This window comes from Ursus americanus, chromosome 26 (assembly GCF_024610735.1).
Source record: "Ursus americanus isolate L20-20 chromosome 26, mUrsAme1.1.p, whole genome shotgun sequence".
In the NCBI taxonomy this organism is placed as follows: Eukaryota; Metazoa; Chordata; class Mammalia; order Carnivora; family Ursidae; genus Ursus; species Ursus americanus.
In genome coordinates, this window is record NC_142152.1 from 19,538,938 (window position 1) to 19,556,161 (window position 17,224).

The 17,224-nt window shown below is 45.7% G+C and overlaps 3 protein-coding genes across 4 annotated transcripts in view; 1 reads left to right on the forward strand and 2 right to left on the reverse strand.

The window, feature by feature from the left end:
* Window positions 1–398: 398 nt before the first annotated feature.
* On the reverse strand, window positions 399–7,726 carry NPC2 (NPC intracellular cholesterol transporter 2). Its single transcript, XM_045807822.2, has 4 exons — window positions 7,570–7,726; window positions 4,201–4,308; window positions 2,891–3,063; window positions 399–1,000 (listed from the first exon to the last, which is right to left on the reverse strand). Exons 1-4 carry the CDS (start codon window positions 7,649–7,651, stop codon window positions 914–916), a joined length of 450 nt encoding a protein of 149 aa, XP_045663778.1. The 5' UTR covers window positions 7,652–7,726; the 3' UTR covers window positions 399–913.
* A 323-nt stretch (window positions 7,727–8,049) lies between these two features.
* ISCA2 (iron-sulfur cluster assembly 2) lies at window positions 8,050–11,127 on the forward strand. Of its 2 annotated transcripts, none has more exons than XM_045807820.2 (4): window positions 8,050–8,189; window positions 8,389–8,494; window positions 8,618–8,733; window positions 9,366–11,127. In XM_045807820.2, the coding sequence occupies exons 1-4, from the start codon at window positions 8,119–8,121 to the stop codon at window positions 9,538–9,540; spliced, it is 468 nt and encodes a 155-aa protein (XP_045663776.1). In that variant the 5' UTR covers window positions 8,050–8,118; the 3' UTR covers window positions 9,541–11,127. The 2 variants fall into 2 exon arrangements, with proteins under 2 accessions (XP_045663776.1, XP_045663777.1); XM_045807821.2 differs by having other exon boundaries at window positions 8,080–8,189; window positions 8,392–8,494.
* Window positions 11,128–13,303: 2,176 nt separating this feature from the next.
* Window positions 13,304–17,224, reverse strand: part of LTBP2 (latent transforming growth factor beta binding protein 2) — a 100,865-nt gene continuing 96,944 nt past the window's right edge. Inside the window, exons 36-37 of the mRNA XM_045807818.2 lie at window positions 16,652–16,801; window positions 13,304–16,200 (exon numbers count right to left, since the gene is read on the reverse strand). Of these exons, the coding sequence (XP_045663774.1) occupies window positions 16,055–16,200; window positions 16,652–16,801 (296 nt within the window). The 3' untranslated portion in view covers window positions 13,304–16,054. The remainder of the gene's footprint in view (window positions 16,201–16,651; window positions 16,802–17,224) is intronic.

Consider the following 17,224-nt stretch of genomic DNA (forward strand, 5'->3'; position numbering starts at 1 on the left):
AATAAAGCAAAACGATAATGTCATTTTGTATAAAATAGATAGGTAAAGTCTAATTGGGTGAAGAAGGGAGAAAGGGCGGTGTCTGAAAGAGTCATGTCTTTACTGCACTCCGGGACCCTGGGACTGGGTGTCTGCCTTCCACAGATCTGGGGGAAAACACTCTGAAAGAAGCAGGAGACCACCACCAATGTGCAGAAGACAAGACTGCCAAGTTTTATTTATTCAAAAGGACATTTCCAGGTGCATAAAGAGGCCACAAGTTAGTGTTGTTAAAAAAAAAAAAAATCAAACGTCTGCTAATGAAGTGCTGCATTTAATGAAAACCACCTAAGACAGAAAAGGAGACGGGAGACCACCATAGAGGACGGGCTGCTCAGAGGCGCGTTTCTGTGGCAGAGCACCTCCCCTCCACCGAGATGCTGGGCACCACTGGACAGCAAGTCACTGTCGTCGAAGCAGCGGAGCTGGAGGTGCTGGCCGGACGCACTGAACTCAAGGAGGCACTTGGACATGAGGAACTTGCAGATGTAATATCCCAGGAGGTGGGGGAGGTTTGGAACCCGTCCTCTGCTGCAAGGGATGATAACCCGAGGGCAAGTTACCCAATAGCCCTACGCAGCCTCATTCGGGTCCTGAGCAGCTGGACCCTCCTTCTTCCAACAACAAAAAAACACTGAAGACAATTCAATCCATGCCTATCGCTCCCTCTCTCTTCTTTCCTCCAACCCTTCACAAAAGATATTACAAGGGCAATAGTTCTGAGCTCTCAGGAAACAGGGTCTGGAACTGGCTGGAGGCTGACAGGCATAAAACAGTGGTGTAGAAATTTCTTTCATCTTATGGCACTGATTTAGGTTAGACTGGATTTCTCCTGTGCTCGCTCACCCCGACGGACATACTGGCAGCAAAAGATCTAGCCTTCAATCTGCACTGGGATTTCCCAGCAGAACAGACGCTGGTCATTGTCGCCCTGAAGCTCCCACTGCACCACCAGTTTTATCTGGAGAAGGAGAAAAAGAATTGGGAAAAATGAAAGTAGGACCTTGCCTCAATTCAGAACTGGTTTAACTATGAATCCTAACAACCAGCTGCCTAATTCCTCAGATCTTTCTTCTTAAATCAGGCCATCACGAAGGCTGCTAGGGATGTGGGCACAGCCCGTGGCCTTCAAGTCAGAAGAGCAAACCAAGTCACACCTGTGATTAGCGGTACCACATACTCACCTCATTAACTCATCAGATAGAATTTCTAAAGCATTCTTTTCCCTCTTAGATCAATGGCACATAATGAAGCCTTGCACGGGAGATAATTTCACATTTAAATAATTTCTTATGTATTTGGCAATCTGATCCAGCTTTTTCCAAGCATAACCAATTAAGAGCAGAGAGTAGAATGTTAGATTGGTAGGCGTAACAAAATACCTTGTTACTTGTACTGAAGATGTCAACACACAAAGGGTGTCCGAAGAAGTTTATGATTGTATGAATAATTTCTGGAACAATAACACTTGGTAGCAATATAGCTTCGGTTATACCTTCCTTGAACTGTTTTTTTTTTTTTTTTAATGATACACCTCATTAGATATCTCTGCTTTGACTTGTTATACTATGAACTGCCCCTTCTAATTCTTAAGAAGTCACCGATAATTTTCTAGTCCTTTCTTAAGTAGATAATTGCTTACTTGTTATTAGTTACTACCTCTAATTTGTACTCAAATATTTCTTTACAACACAACATTTAAGTGACCAGGATACCTGGCTTCTCGAAACTTAAGTTTTTCAAGACTAGTACACATTAACTACAGTTTCACTTAGTGCTTAAATTAACATAGTTTAATCCATTTTTGAAATGAAACGTGATTCACTTAACAATGGCTACCATACACTCAGTGCCTACTATGGGGCAGGCCCTCATTAGACACTCCACGTAAGTGACCAGAGACTCAGAAACGCCAGTGATTTTATGGGTACTCTACAAATTTATCTACAAACCTGTTCCTGACCTGTAGGGTCTCCAACATCCCTTCAACACAGATACCCTCTATTAGAGTCTCCTTGCAACGTTCTTTAATGACTTGCCATTTCTAGAAAATAAATGGCCAGATTGCTCATGGGTTCTACTTGATCTCCTTTCAAAAAAAAAACCAAAAAAAAACCAAATACAGCTTTTTTTCCTTTATGGAAAACAGGAATCCCTTTACTTCCTCCATTCTTATCAGGGTTCCTATCTAGAATACAGGCCCATTGAGGTTCTGCCTCACAAGGGTCCAGCAGTGAAAGAAGTAGGTATGGCAGGGTAAGTCACAGGGGACGGTAGGAGCTGGAGACGGAGGCAGGGGAGAAAGAAGTGTGTGGAAAAAGTGACCTCTCTGCTATGGAGCTGGGAAACTACTGCTCCCTTAAGAGATTAATGGAGAAACCAGGATTTTTTTGATAGCAACTTGACATCTTGAACTATTTGATACCTGCCTACAATCTTTTAACAGTGCACAGGTTTTAAGGGTCACAAGGCCCGGCTCTAGGTCGAGATGTAGTATTTCTGAGCGGAGTGGACTCTCTTCTTATTGCTTAACATCGGAGGCTCAAATTTCTTCATTCATAAACCAGACATAACATTGCCTCAGCAAAGGGTGGTCATGAGGATCCAGGGAAACACTGTATATATCAAAATGGCATCAAGAGGTGACAAAGAACGGAGGGGCATGGTGAAAACTATCTGCCCTACCTCAGGATTCTTAACACTCCAACTCATCTCCTTGCCCCCCAAGCTTCTGCTTCTTCACCACCAAGAGATGAACGACTCTGACCCCAATCTTTTCTTCCTGCCCTCTCTCCTCGGATTTCTCATCTAGTCACAGGCCTTCAGCATCCCGAACGACAAGGTCACTTACAGAGGGGTATTCATTCTTCACAGGTAGTTTATTCAGGTAGCTGTAGGTCTTGCCTTTTTGGATGGGGCAGTTGATTCCACTTTTACAACCATCGGCCTCAGGAATGGGAAAGGGAATTGGGACGCCCAGCAAGATGCCATGCACCACGGCTTTGCTACTTTGAGATGGAATATCTGAGAGGAACAAAAGAGAATCAGATAGTGAAGGAACAGCCTATTTCTAAAGCCTAAGTAAAAAATTCCGATATGTTCCCAAGCAACGGCATTGCTAGGATAGCAAATCATAAAGTCTGTACTTAATTCCTAAAGTCTGTTTCTCTTTGTAGTTATGCTTAATACCTCTGTGAATGCTACAGAGTGAGTATTCACTCCAAAAAAAAAAAAAAAAAAGCAACCGAGAGGGTTGTTTTCTTTGCTGTCACCCCTACCTTGCTCTTTACCATCTTTCAGTTTCTCAGGAGAATCAGAGCTCCATAAATAACCTTATCCAACAAAGTAACTGAGTTTTTCGGTAGTAAACTTTCCATTTATTAATTATACCAGCTTCTGTCAAAATGTACAGGGTATCTCACAGAGTGTTCGAAGACTGGTCTCTGAGTTCTCAAATGCCCTGCCCATGGGATTCCATTAAAAATTAAGGACAAAATAGAAAGGAATTGCCACAGAAATGCCATGGGCTATAACAGAGATAACCCTTTAGAAACTGGGTAAGATTAGAAAGAGGAGATATACTTCTTGCTCTCTCTCTCCCCTCTATATCACAAGATGGGCAGGGGGAATAAATACAATAAAGTTAGGGCAACTAGGGATTATGAGCTGGAGATCCAGAGTAGTGGCTCTGTTTCTTTCTTTCTTTCTTTCTTTCTTTCTTTCTTTCTTTCTTTCTTTCTTGGTTGGGGACTACTTTTGTTTAGAAGGCACATTTTTGGTTTGGGACAATAGAGGGGGCAGGGTATCATCCAGGAAAGAAAATAACCCTAGTATTTAGAGCTGTCTTTAGGCTTAAGAACAGAAGATGACAGGAAGTTTGAGATTTCTTATTAGACTGCCCCGTCTAGTTCCATAGGCTAGAAAGTGAGGAAAGGATTCAAGGTAGATGCCCTTTCTAGAAATGAAGCTCAGATTTTTTTTCTTGGGGCCCAAATGAACTCCCTAAACCTTACAGAAGTCTGAGCTTTGCACAGGTTGGAAGGGAGGTCACAGATGTCCTGGCTGCGGTGCCCCTCCCCGACATTCCCACCCTCATTCCAATACTTGAGACTGTTGTTAGGCTTTAAGACAAACTTGAAGGCTAGAGCCACTTTTACTCACTACTGGTGAAGGTGACATTGACACTGTAAGACTGGCCTTTGTGCAGTTTGCAGGGCTGGGTGGGGCATGGGTTCACATTCAGTTCCTTTATAACTCCAAGCCCAGAACCTGTTAAACAAAAAAAAAAAAGAAAAGAAACAATGAATTGGAATAGGAGAGAAAACAAACCACCTATGCTGTCCCCTACTTAACGCAAAGGTGCTTGGCTCTCCAGGAAACTCTTCATATTTGATGGCTGAAGGGGAATGAAGAAAATCAGTGAAGTATAAAAAGCCAGCTCTCCTGCTCTCTATCCTGGGAGGGCTACACCAGGGAAAGTCAGCCCCACGCAGGATTTAAAGCAGCATACATATGGCACAAATGATAGCTCAAGCCTCAGAGCTGCCATTTCCACCCGCACTCTCGACACTGGCTGCTCCTGAACTGCCCCTCCCCCCTTCCAGTCCTCTCCTGGTTTTGTTCCAAATTGGTGGCGGCCGAGCTTTGTATGCCCTACCAGTGAAAACAATTTTAAGAATGTATCTGCAGTATACAGGTGTACGCTCCACTCTGGAAACATGTGTTCTTCAAACTAAGTGTCTCTGGGACAGGGTATGTGTCTTTGCAGTCTAAACAAAGACAAAAGTGCCGTTTGTTCCCAATAAATGCTTGACCTAAACAGGTTAAGTAAAATCTTTAAACATCCCACTGCCTCATCTAGGCCCCTAAAACTGCACAGTTGAATGGAGAGAATGCAAACTGTCTGTTACCACCCACACCAAGGAAAGCTTTTTTTTTTTTTTTTAATATTTTATTTATTTATTTGACAGAGAGAGAGCACAAGCAAGGGGAACGGCAGGCAGAGGGACAGGGAGAAGCAGGCTCCCTGCTCAGCAGGGAGCCCGATGTAAGGCTCCACCCCAGGACTCTGGGATCATGACCCAAGCCGAAGGCAGATGCCCAACCAACTGAGCCAGACAGTCATCCCCCTCCACCCCCCACCCCCCCAAAGCTTAAGCTCTGCCATTCGGCCATCATGGCTAAGAGGTAGGCTCTGGGATCTGACACCTGGGTTTGCAATCTCACGGGCTCCATGGCTTACTGTGAAACCTCAGAACAAGATATTTCACCCCTCTGGGGAAAGTAACAGTGACTGCCTCATAGGGTAAGCGAGCTAACACACTCATAGCTCTTAGGTAGTGTTTGCAACATAGGAGTACTACGTAGTGTTCATTTTATTACCATCACACTGGGATTCAGTCCTTGAATTTAATCTGAAAGAGTTGCTCCTGGGTGGGTTAGCAAGTTTCTTTTTGACACAAAAGGCAGGCCTCTCCTTTGCAGTCACCAGGTTAGCTTAGCCCACAGCATATGAAAAGAGCGACTCATGTAGATGCACTTGGCTTTCTCGGCCTGTGCCTGCTCTTGGGTGGGACAGTTTCATCATACTGAGCAATGGTGTTCCAGCAAGGTCTGTAAAGAATACTTGCCGTCCCTCATCCCCAGCTTGCTTCTCCATCATGGGCAAAGTTCTCAAAATACACCTGCAAGAATTCTCTTCTTCAAGCACTGTCTTCCACTCTGTCCTCCTATCTTCTACAGATAGGAAAAAACTATTCAGAACTTGAATCAACAACCTATGGAAAATCAGTGCTTATGCTAAGAGCTTTCAACGTCCACTTCTGCTTCTTTCCAGCCTGGGTCACGTGATCTAGTAGGCATTGAGGAAAGGGTAGTGCTTGTAACTCCTTCATCCAGTTTTACTGACAAGAGGTTCTTGGACTTTCAATGTCAACGGAACAAAACCCTCAGTCCTAACCGGCAAAAATAGCAAAACCAGTTTGCTTGGCCCCATTGCTTACTTGAGGAAATACCACTCCAGGGGAAAGGGGTCGGTGGTCAAGTGGAACTCAAAAGCCCTTTGATGTGGGCGCTGAAGTTTTTATATTGTTATTTCCCAATTCAGAAGTTTTTACATTGTTATTTCCCAATTCAGAAGTTTTTACATTGTTATTTCCCAATTTGGAAGTGAACTGAAAATCTGTAATGAAACCATCCTTCCCTTAAATTCTTGCCATAGGTGTACATCTGCTTTTTTCAAATCAGAACAAAATCTGAATTTGGTTTCCATAATTGTTGTTTTTAATGTTAATGTTACCACTGAAACCCAAAGTGGTTCACGAACACCCACTAATTTCCTACTGCTTACTAGCTGGAAGAACTTGGTAAGTTACTCCATGTGCCTGATTCCTCATCTGTAAAACAGATCCTGAGGGTTGAACGAGTTAATAAAGTTAATATAATATCTTCATCCAAATTTGGCCACTAAGTTTAATGGAGGGAAAGGCAGTAATTTGAGGTGATAATAGCGTCTTTCAAGTACTAGTAGTTCAGTGGAATAGCATTTGTTAAGTATTAAGAGGCCAGCGGTCTTCACTCCTTCATCAATCCTGTCCCCCAGCCTAACTCTGCTTTTGCCTCAACATGAATTTTGATGATATAGTGGGAAATATTTATTCCCTCCTTTACTTTTTCAACAAATATTTATTGAGCAGTTACTATTACCCGGGCACTAGACATAAAGGATCAAACTTATTCTCTATCCCATTTTGCTGGGTTACTTTGTGTAAGTTTTCGAACATCTCTGGAATTCCATGATTGACTCCAGGATCTCCAAGTTTCCTTCCAGCTCACAGATTCTATAAAATGTCTCCTTTCATTTATCATTACACCTTTTCACTTCAGGGAAGTTCTGCTCGAACAAAAAATTCTATAGACTTGACTCACTCTTTCGTACCTGCCCCTCACTCCTTGTATTTCCCAACAAAGATCCCCACTACAGCGGCAAGAGCGGATTATGTGTCACAAGCCGTGACCAGCAACACGAGTTTTAAGTGATTAAGAATCACAAAATTATACAGCCCAAAGGAAGCGGTAATGGAGCAAATCATGAAAAGGAGAATTGCCTTCTAACTTGTCAGCAAAAGGGAAATTAAAAATAAAAGCAAACGGCGTGGGGGAGGGAGAGGTTATCCAAGATACAAGGCATACATAAAGTTCTGCGCCCCACCGCTCACGCCCCGCGCAGCATTGACACCTTCAGTTGTCTGCCCTACAAACTTTAGGAAACTTCAGCAAAAGGCCCAGCTCCAGGAAATGTCCAGGGACCCTAATCACGCGACTCAGGAAAGAGACAAAGCTGTGTGCCGTCGGGTTTCGCCGCCCGCACCTTCTCCCCGACCCCAGCCCACTCCAGCCCACTCCACGTAGGGTCCGCGGCTGAGCCTGGCCGCCCGCGGGACCCGCCCAACCTAGCCGGGGGTCTCGGCGCAGGGCTCCGGACGGGTCTCCTGCAGAGGGCGCGGGAATCTCGGACAAGTTCTGGCTCACCGCAGTCCTTGAAATGCACCGGCTCCGCCAGCGCGGAGGCGCCGAGCGCCAGGAGCAGGGACGCGGCGACCAAGACACGCATCGCAGCTAAACAGGTTCCAAGCGCGAGGAAGGAAGAAGAGACCGCCTCAGTCACAAGATAAACCTGCCGGGGCGGGCCGGGGGAGGAGCCCGGTCAGGCCACTCGTCAGCAGCAACCAGGGATGGGCCTGCCCGCGCCCCGCCCCCCCAGTCCCGAGAGCCAAGCTTGGCTCGGTCCCGCCCAGACGCCGGCTATCTCCGCCCATCTTGTCCGCTCCGCCGCCCCACAGACTAAGATCCATCTCCGCCCCGCCCCCTCCTCGCTCGGGCGCTCCGGCGCTTCGCCGTATTTTGTCGGTGCGCCCTTGCTTCCGCAAATGGGAGCATTTCTAGCCAATGAAATCCCTTCTCGTCCAGCACCACCCAATAGGTGTGCTCGGAGGCGGTGGTCTCTGTGGGTCCCGCCTCCGAAGGGCCAGGTGGAGAAAGGGATTGGGGCGGTGCGAGGGGCGGAGTTTGTGGAGGAAGATGGCGGCGGTCCGCGGGTTATCTCTAACAGCCGCGGCGCTGAGGGCGGTCACTCCCTGGGCAAGGGGCAGGTACCAAGCCTTCGATAGCACCTGGGATGGGTGTTAGGTTCTGCGCCTCCAGAACAAAGGGGGGAAACGAAGGCCTGCGGGGGAGGCGAGGGTTTGGCGTGAAGCTGTCCAGGTGGAGGTCAGGTTTGCCGAGAGGCTGTCCAGGTGGAAGTCACCAGGTGCTTCTCTTCTCCCGGGCTCATCCTCCTCCCTTGTGCAGCAGGCTCCTCGCGTCCTCTCGCGGACCTCAGGCTCGTCGGGTCGCGTCGTCCTCCAGCCCCGAGGCCGGCGAGGGGCAAATCCACCTCACCGCCAGCTGCGTCCAGGTAGGAGGCCGGAGGCGGGGCGGCAGTGGCCGGGGCGAGGGCCAGGAGTGCGGAGGCTTCCCCTTGGCCCACCCTTCTACCTCCTCTTGCCTGGCATTCTTGATCCCCCTTTTTGCATTTCAGAGACTTCTGGAAATCACCGAAGGGTCAGAATTCCTCAGGCTGGAGGTGGAGGGAGGTGGATGCTCCGGATTCCAATACAAATTTTCACTGGATACGGTTATCAACCCCGACGACAGGCAAGAAGGAAGGGGTGGGTCCTCAGCGAATGTGTGGGAGGGATAAAAGTGCAAGTTTATTTCAAACTTAAAAGGTTTGCTAAGAACGCCTAACATCCTTCTTTTTTTTTTTTTTTAAGATTTTTATTTATTTATTTGACAGAGATAGAGACAGCCAGCGAGAGAGGGAACACAAGCAGGGGGAGTGGGAGAGGAAGAAGCAGGCTCATAGCGGAGGAGCCTGACGTGGGGCTCTATCCCATAATGCTGGGATCACGCCCTGAGCCGAAGGCAGAGGCTTAACTGCTGTGCCACCCAGGCACCCCTAACATCATCCTTCTTACACAGTGGGAATACAGTGAAGATTTGTTGTCATGATTCAGAATACCTATGCTATAGGAGGAAAAGTTGGCCTGCCTAGGTCTGTAGTGTGGAGAGTTAGGGTGGACTGGATTCCACGCCCAAATCCCTAAATATTTACCAGTATTCATTCCATTGACTCTTTTTGCCTCAGAGAAAAGCAGCACCTGTTAGAGGTAATAAGGAATGCTTCTCCTGTATTTTGAAAACAGGATGTGCGTCCCAGGGCTTAGAGGGTGTTATGGTTTTGGTGTTTATGATAGTCATTAATGTCTTCGTCCTGTCTTTTTCAGGGTATTTGAACAGGGTGGGGCAAGAGTGGTGGTTGACTCTGATAGCTTGGCCTTCGTGAAAGGGGCCCAGGTGGACTTCAGCCAAGAACTGATCCGAAGCTCATTTCAGGTGTTGAACAATCCTCAAGCACAGCAAGGCTGCTCCTGTGGATCCTCCTTCTCTATCAAACTTTGATGTGCTGACAGGTGACCCAGAGATTGCTACTACTTGTACCGATATGAGGAACCTGAGATTAGTAGAATTCTAGAGGTTTCCTTCCAATCATGTCCTCCTCTCAATTTTATTTCCCTCAGTCCAGGAGTGTTGCGTTTTGCCACTATTATTTTCAGAATATGAAGCTTTTACTCTTGATTTATTTTCACTCACACATTTCTAAGGCCAAGCCTCTAGGTGCTGCGATTGAAGATCTAACTAGTTGAAACTCAGTATAATCTGTAGAGCCTCCAAGGTTCCAAAATTTTGAGTTACTGCTCAGGCCTTCAGAGTTACTTGTACATAGGTGTATAGCTTTGTATAAAAGCTTCATTTTGAAGAAAGTCCTTATTGTGTTCTGGATCAGGGTCACAGATTGGGTAGCTTGAACACTGGTTACTAGGCTAGAGAGGATGAGAAAGGCAAAGGGAAGGTTCTCTTTTTCATCTCACTCTTTCTGAATGTTCTGGTTGACACCCTTCTTTTTCTTTTTTTTCTTTTCCCCCACATCCTTATTTTCTGTGCTGCCCATTCTCCACTTTCGTTAGGGTAGATACATTTTCCTCTCTTACTCACCAGTCTGCTAGATTCACAAAACCAGTAGCCCATCACCCAGGAAACTTGGATCTAACCCCCATTGGTAACCTGAATCATTTGAAAAATAGGCCCCATATTCCATACTCCTGCAGATATTTCAAGATTCTGTGACTGTTCAGTGACTGAGTCTTTTTAGGATATGTTGCTTCACTTACCTTATGATGTAAAATGTTTTTGGTCTCATGCATAGCAGGAAGTGGTTCTTTTGTTGGTATAGATAATGGATAGTTAGGGATTTTCGTTCAGGTTGGATTATCAGATAAAATGCAGGATACCCAGTTAAATTTGAATTTCAAATAAATAATTTTTAGTATAAGTGTGTCCCAAATATTTCATGAGACATATACTAAAAATTATTTGTTGTTTATCTGAAATTCAGATTTAACTGGGCATTGTGCATTTTTATTTGTTAAACCTGGCAACTTTATGTTAGGGTCACTGAAAGAAAAGCTTTTTAAGCCAAAAATTCCAGGGGATTTTAAAGTACTTTTTGGGTATGACAGTTAGGCTACAGAGCTACCAATAGTTGTGGCAAGTGTGCAACATGCTGGGGGAGCTGGGACTGCGTCGACAGACAACTAAAAAAAAGAAACACCACCACCATGACAAATGATTTATTAATGCTCATGTGGGGAAACCACAACCAAATTGATTCTGGAAAAATTGGTTAAACCCTTGTTTTCTTCAATAGCCTAAAAGTTCATTACAGCAAAAATGTGCATTTCTGGGCTAGATTGGAATTAAGGTTATTCAGTAAAAAATTTACCATTAAAAAGGGAAATGCAGGGGCGCCTGGGTGGCGCAGACGTTAAGCGGCGTGATCCCGGCGTTATGGGATCAAGCCCCACATCAGGCTCCTCCGCTATGAGCCTGCTTCTTCCTCTCCCACTCCCCCTGCTTGTGTCCCCTCTCTCGCTGGCTGTCTCTGTCAAATAAATAAAATCTTTAAAAAAAAAAAAAAAAAAAAGGAAATGCAGAGTTCAGAGACAAGATATCTGAGACAGTAGCTTAGGTACTTATATTTTCAATATGGGAAAACCTAGGATTTAGAGAAAGCAAACCTGTTGTGTGTACAATGTGTACAAAGAGGAAGGAGGGGACACTCAGAAACCTGAACTTTCTTAGCAGATTTCCATGGGAAGAGGCAGAAAACAGCATATCATGGGAGTGTCTGTTTAACTTTACTAAGACATTTCAAGTTGCTGCTGATACCTGGGCCTAATAAGATTTTCAGCTCAGACTAAGTCTTTTTATCTTCTTTAAAAAGAGATTTTGCTACATTTTAAGTGTTAGAACCTATTGTTTTAAAGAGTGCACTTTATTTTTATTTATTTTTTAAAATAAGCTCAACACCCAGCATGGGTCTTGAACTCATGACCCTGAGATCAAGAGTCACATGCTCTACTGACTGAGCCAGCCAGGTGCCCCATGATTTTGTGGTTTTAAAAGTCATGCAGAGCACAAGCTTAATAGCTTTAGTTGCTAAATAAACCATTAAATTGCAGTAGTCGCGTAGGAACAGTCTCTTTGAATACCTATATGTAAGTACCTGTTAACGGGAGAATTGGAGTTCTGTGCTTTAAAAAGGGTGGGTTTGGGAGAAATCACCGTACTTTATCACACTGAGAAAGCCTCATGGGAAAATCCGTAGTAGTAATAAGTTTCCATTGGAGTAGGATGATGTAGAAATTTTAAGAGCACAGAGCATAGAGAAATAATAGCATCAAGGGAACAGTGGGCAATTTGCTTGGGATAAATAGTAAGCATAGTAAAATAGGTTTAGTGTCTTTTGCAGGTCCTTTATGACCAGCTGCCCTCTTTCTGGTAAAGACCAGTAGGTGTTCTCACACATTTTGCTCACTGTGCAAATTCATTTAAGAAAACTTTATACTCTTCTGGTATCCGTTGGAAGATTTTTTTGCTTCCTCATTACTTTCAAGGGAAATGGCCTTATTGTTGCAGAATTGGTTTTATTTATGCAAGTTAGAGAGTGTTTGGGGCAGCGTACCCTGCCTTTGCCCTAGCAAGATATAATGCAAGAACCAAAGGCAAGGGAGCCCTCCATCTGCTTTATGTTGTGAATCTGCTTTGTTGTTGTTGTTGTTATTTATTTGAGAGAGAGAGTGAGAAGGAGCAGGGGGAGGGGCAGAAGCAGACTCCCCACTGAGCAGGGAGCCCAGTGTGGGGCTGGATCCTGGGATTCCAGGATCATGACCTGAGCTGAAGGTAGATGCTTAACTGACTGAGTCACCCAGGTGCCCCAGCTTTTTTTTTTTTTTTTAAGATTTTTATTTATTTGAGAGACAGCACGAGTGGAGAGCAGGGCAGAGGGAAAGGGAGAAGCAGATTCCCCACCGAGTAGAGAGCCTGAAGTGGGGCTCGATTCTAGGACCCTGAGATCATGACCTGAGCCAAAGGCAGACGCTTAATCAACTGAGCCACCCAGGCATCCCTGTTGTGAATCTCCTTTATGTTGTTGGCGCAAAAGAAGGGGCCTCTTAGTCAACGTCCAGATCTTGCCTTGTTGTGGAATCCTACTCTTCAGTTACGTGATTGATAGTGACTAGTAGTATGTGAACTGTAGGTGTCCCACCCACCCTTAGTTTGTGTGGGAATGTTGACAGATTATAAGGGATTAGGAGAAAACAGGCTTACAAGTAAGGTGTTAGGAAGGGCTACTAAAGTAGGTGTCCAAGAAGAACTTTCTAACTTTTCTAACTTCTAATAATTGAAACCCGTTATTTTAGTCTCCTGTTCCAAAGCATCGAGCGGAGGGTTGACGTTTGGCAGGAGCCTCCTATATAGAGCAGTGGGCAGCACTGACTGTATGGCGTAGCCCTCCCTTCAACGCTGGCTGAGAGTGGATAGTCTGCCCCTGGTAGTGCTCAGGACCTAACATTATCCACTGCAACGTAATTATGGTCTTGCATGTTTGTCTCAAAGGCAGGAAACTCCTCTGCTTTTCTAGGTATCTGGCAGTGGTGTTTATGATTGCTCTTTTAGAATCCCTGTTTGCCATTTCTCCACAGAAATGCTACAGGGCTGTTTAAAGGAGGTTTGCTTTATGAAGTTTTGAAATAATTATGTGGCTGTAATTGTCAGATAATTATATAAAGAAGGGAGCATTTAAGCAGTCAGTGGTCAAAGCTGTATTTAAAAATATTTTATTTTTTTGAAAAGGTAATACACATGGTACAAAATTCCAAAAGACACAAAAGGGGATACAGTGAAAAGTCTCCCAGTCCTGTACCCATCCACCCTGTCACCCTCCCCACAAACCACTGTTGTTTCTAAGAATTTACCCAATAGGTATAATCCCATAGATATATAATGTGAAATAACATATACACAAGAATATTCATTATAGCATTACTTATAATAGCAAGAGATAGGAAACAATGGAAATGTCCATCAATAGGGGACTGATTAAATAAATTACGATTTATCCATTCAGTGGAATAGTGTACAAGTATAAAATAGGATGAGACAGTTCTTTATGTGCAAGTATGGAGTAAGTGAAAAAAGCAAAGTGCAGAAGAGCGTGCATAGGATGCTACTTGTGTTTTTGATACAGAGAAATATGTGTAGGTGCATGAAGTTTTTCTGGAAGGGTGAGCAGGAAGGTGAGGGTTGGGAGGAGGCGCAGCGCCCGCGGGTATGTAGAAGAGTGGGAGGTTCTCTGAACCGTGGGGTGTAAGGCAGAGGGGCAAGGATGAGGTCAGCAGATACCCAGTTGTCTTTCCCCTTTCTTTAGACAGACAGCAGCACATGGTCCACTTCGTTACGCAGTCTTCTTTCCCCGCTTAGTCTGTTTCGGACTTCTTATCAAGGCATTTAAAGCCATTTTTTCCCCTTCTTTTTTAGGCCTCCGTAGCAACTAATTGCTTCTAATCTTTTGCTGTTACAGGTAATGCTACAATAAATAACCTCTTACATGTGTCATTTCACATTTGGTGAGAATATATCTGAAGGTTAAATTCCTAGAAGAGTCAAAGAGTACGTGCTTTTGTAATTTCGAAAGACATTGCCATATTATCCTCTTCAGAAGTTGTGTCCGTTTAAGCCCGTCAGCTGCGTATGTTAGTCCCTCTTGCACCAAATGCTTGCCAACTAGGAGGCTTAACAAACGTTTGATCTTTGCCGATCTGACAGTATCGAAAAAGTGTCTCAAGTGTGGTTTTAACTTGTATTTCTTTTGTTACAAATATTTTCATATGTGTAAGAACTACATATTTTTGTCTGCTGAAAACATCTCAACTAGTATAGTGACGTAGAGCAAATTGTTTAAACTCTGTGTGTCTCAATTTCCTCATCTGTAAATTGGGAATAAAAATAGTAAGTAGGATTGCTGGATGATTAAATGAAATTTGTGTTCAGCCCTCAATATAGTGCCTAGCACATAACAAGCATTTAATAAGTTATTATGGGATGGCTGACAATTAGAGCAGCAGGTAGGACAGGACAGATTAAATTAAGAAATAGCATTCATCTCCATGTCTTCAGGCACATGGAGTCTTGTTCATTTACCATTGCCTTTCATCAGATGAAGGCAAAGGCAGAACTTTCCTTGTCTTAGAAGAGTAAAGAACCTTTTCCCATTGGATCCCAATCATAGGCTTTTGGCAGAGCTGGCAAAAGGATAGGCACAGCCTCGTGTCTAACATTTAGACTTAGCCAACATGGTAAAGAAATTTGGTTTAATATGAAATAAAAACAGGAGCCCAGATGTACATTTCTTTATTCCACCATGGTTCTAAACTCCTAGTTAGCCAAGGATGGAGTGGGTCTCTACTTGTAAACTGAGAGGGCTGCTAGCCATCCCATTTTTGAAAGAAAGACAGCAAGGGCTTCTGAGTAGAGAGAAGAAACAACATGGGAAATCGGGCTTCCCTTAAACAAGACTACACTGTATTTCACAAGCTAGAAAATAGACCCCTTTATTTTTAGTACCTCAAACTGGTAACCACAAAAGGAGAGCCCAGGAGAGATCTGTGTCCTGTAAGAAGCAGGGTGTATTTAGTACAGGTCTTCGGAGATGGGCACCCTGTCCTGTGGCAGCCCTTGCTGTGGTGCACAGGAGCTGTTGTGGGTAGATGGTGAATGTTGACCCAAAGCTACTGAACATTTTCTTTAGCCTTGTTGAAAGCCTTGGCTCCCCCTTTCTTACCAACTTCCCATATTTTTCATATTGCCCTCTTGTTGCTTTCTCAGTCTCCGTGTTCCCCTTCATTTGTGTGTCTTACTCAGCAAGCTAGTATCAGTCTTGCTTCTCTGAGATGAGGGGATCTTCCGCCCTTCCCTGGGGCCACAGAACCGCTACAGGATGGAGATGTGGCAAAATCTGTCCCAGACGAGATTGGCCGAGGTGATGGTTCTTGGGAGGAGGCCTTGGAGTCACTCCCCAAACTTCCCCCAATCCTTTGTTGCTCAGGAAATACTGAAGGACCATACCTGGGCAGATGTAACCTCTGACCCAGGTGTGGAATCATCAGGATGTTATGTGGATCGTGGCTGGGAAAGGGTGTCTGCAGTGTGAGGCCGAATGACCTTGCATGTTTGCACAGCTTGCAGGGGTGGATGAGGGCCATTCTTGGGTAAGCATCCCACAGCAAGGCCAGGACAGATGGCAGACTGATCCTCACGGCCAGTGGCTGAAGCATTAGCATTTGGTGGTGTTTGAGCCAAGCAAGGGCATGGCGGCATGAAGGCAGTGATAGAAGCTCACAGCCAGGGCCTAAGCTGGGAGAGCTGAGAAGCAGGCAGGGCTGGCTGGGAGCTGGGATGCAGGGCCTTCTGCCTGCTTCTTCATGGTGTCTTCCCTGCTAGGAAAGCCTCCTCAAGGCCCCTGCCTGTGGCTGGGGCCCATTTCCAGGTAGCTGTCCACACTGACCCCTCACTGCTACTCCTTGGCAGTGCAGTGTGGGGGGCCTGCCTCAGCCACATAACCTGGGGAGCAGTGGCAGCGGTAGGAGCCCTCGGTGTTCTCGCAGTGACCGTGGGCACAGAGGGCAGCAGGCCCGTTCAAGTCATCACACTCGTTCACATCTAAGAGGGAGGGAGGAGAGCGCTGTAGGGAGCCTGGGTGCCTCTGCTGCTGTGGGCACTAAGCTCTGGCCCTGCCCTGTGGTGGAATCCTACATGTGGCAGCCAGAAGCTGAAGTCACTGCCCAAAACGAAGCTTCTCAGAGACACAGAGCGGGTAGTAGTGGACCCATCCTGTGCCCCTGAGAGTGATGATGCTCTCCTGTCCCTTTCCTCTGCCTAGGAATCTCCATGGAAAGGGTTTTCTACACACAGCAGGAGACCTTCCTTTGGCACGCTCTCACCACTTGGCCTGGCTCCAGGACGCCCCACTAGGGGGCAGCAGTGGATTTTCTGGCTACCCTAAGTTCCGTCCTGTATTCCTAAGTGAGCAGTGGGGCTGGTCTGACCTTTCCACCTGGAGCCATCAGGGCCCTCCTGCTCCCTGGGCATTGCCACTCAGATCGACACTTACCCACACAGGCCATGTGGGCCATGTCCAGCTGGAAGCCCTCAAAGCAGTCACAGGTGTAGCCCTCCCTCACGCGCACGCAGCGGCCATTCTCACAGCCGTTCAGGACGCCGCATTCCTCTGCCTGAAGCCCTTCGAAGCCGGCCTGGTGCTCTGGTCAGAGAAGGAAACTGAGGCCTTGCACCCGACTCTGGGGGCCCTCACCCTCTACCACAAAGGGTTGCTCCTGTTACTAAGGTCGATGTTGGGAGGTCTAAAAGCCACACAGAAAGCTATTGAAACAAAAGGCTGTACCCTTAAGAAATACTATGTGTCATCATTTACGGTGGCAGAGACATGCTGTGCTTTAAATGTCAGCTCTGAGAAGGTTGAGACTCACTACTTTCAGTGCCAGGGTTCCTGAGCAAGTGGGTGTCTACAGTTTTGGTTTTGTTGTGGTTGGTGGTGGTTAAAAATCTTTGCATAGTTTATTTGTGGGGAGGAGATTGGCAGCAAGAGGGGGTTACCCTCACTCAACACAAAGCAAAACTTATCCTTATGCACATTTCAGGCCACAAGTGTGAGCTCGTGGAGCGG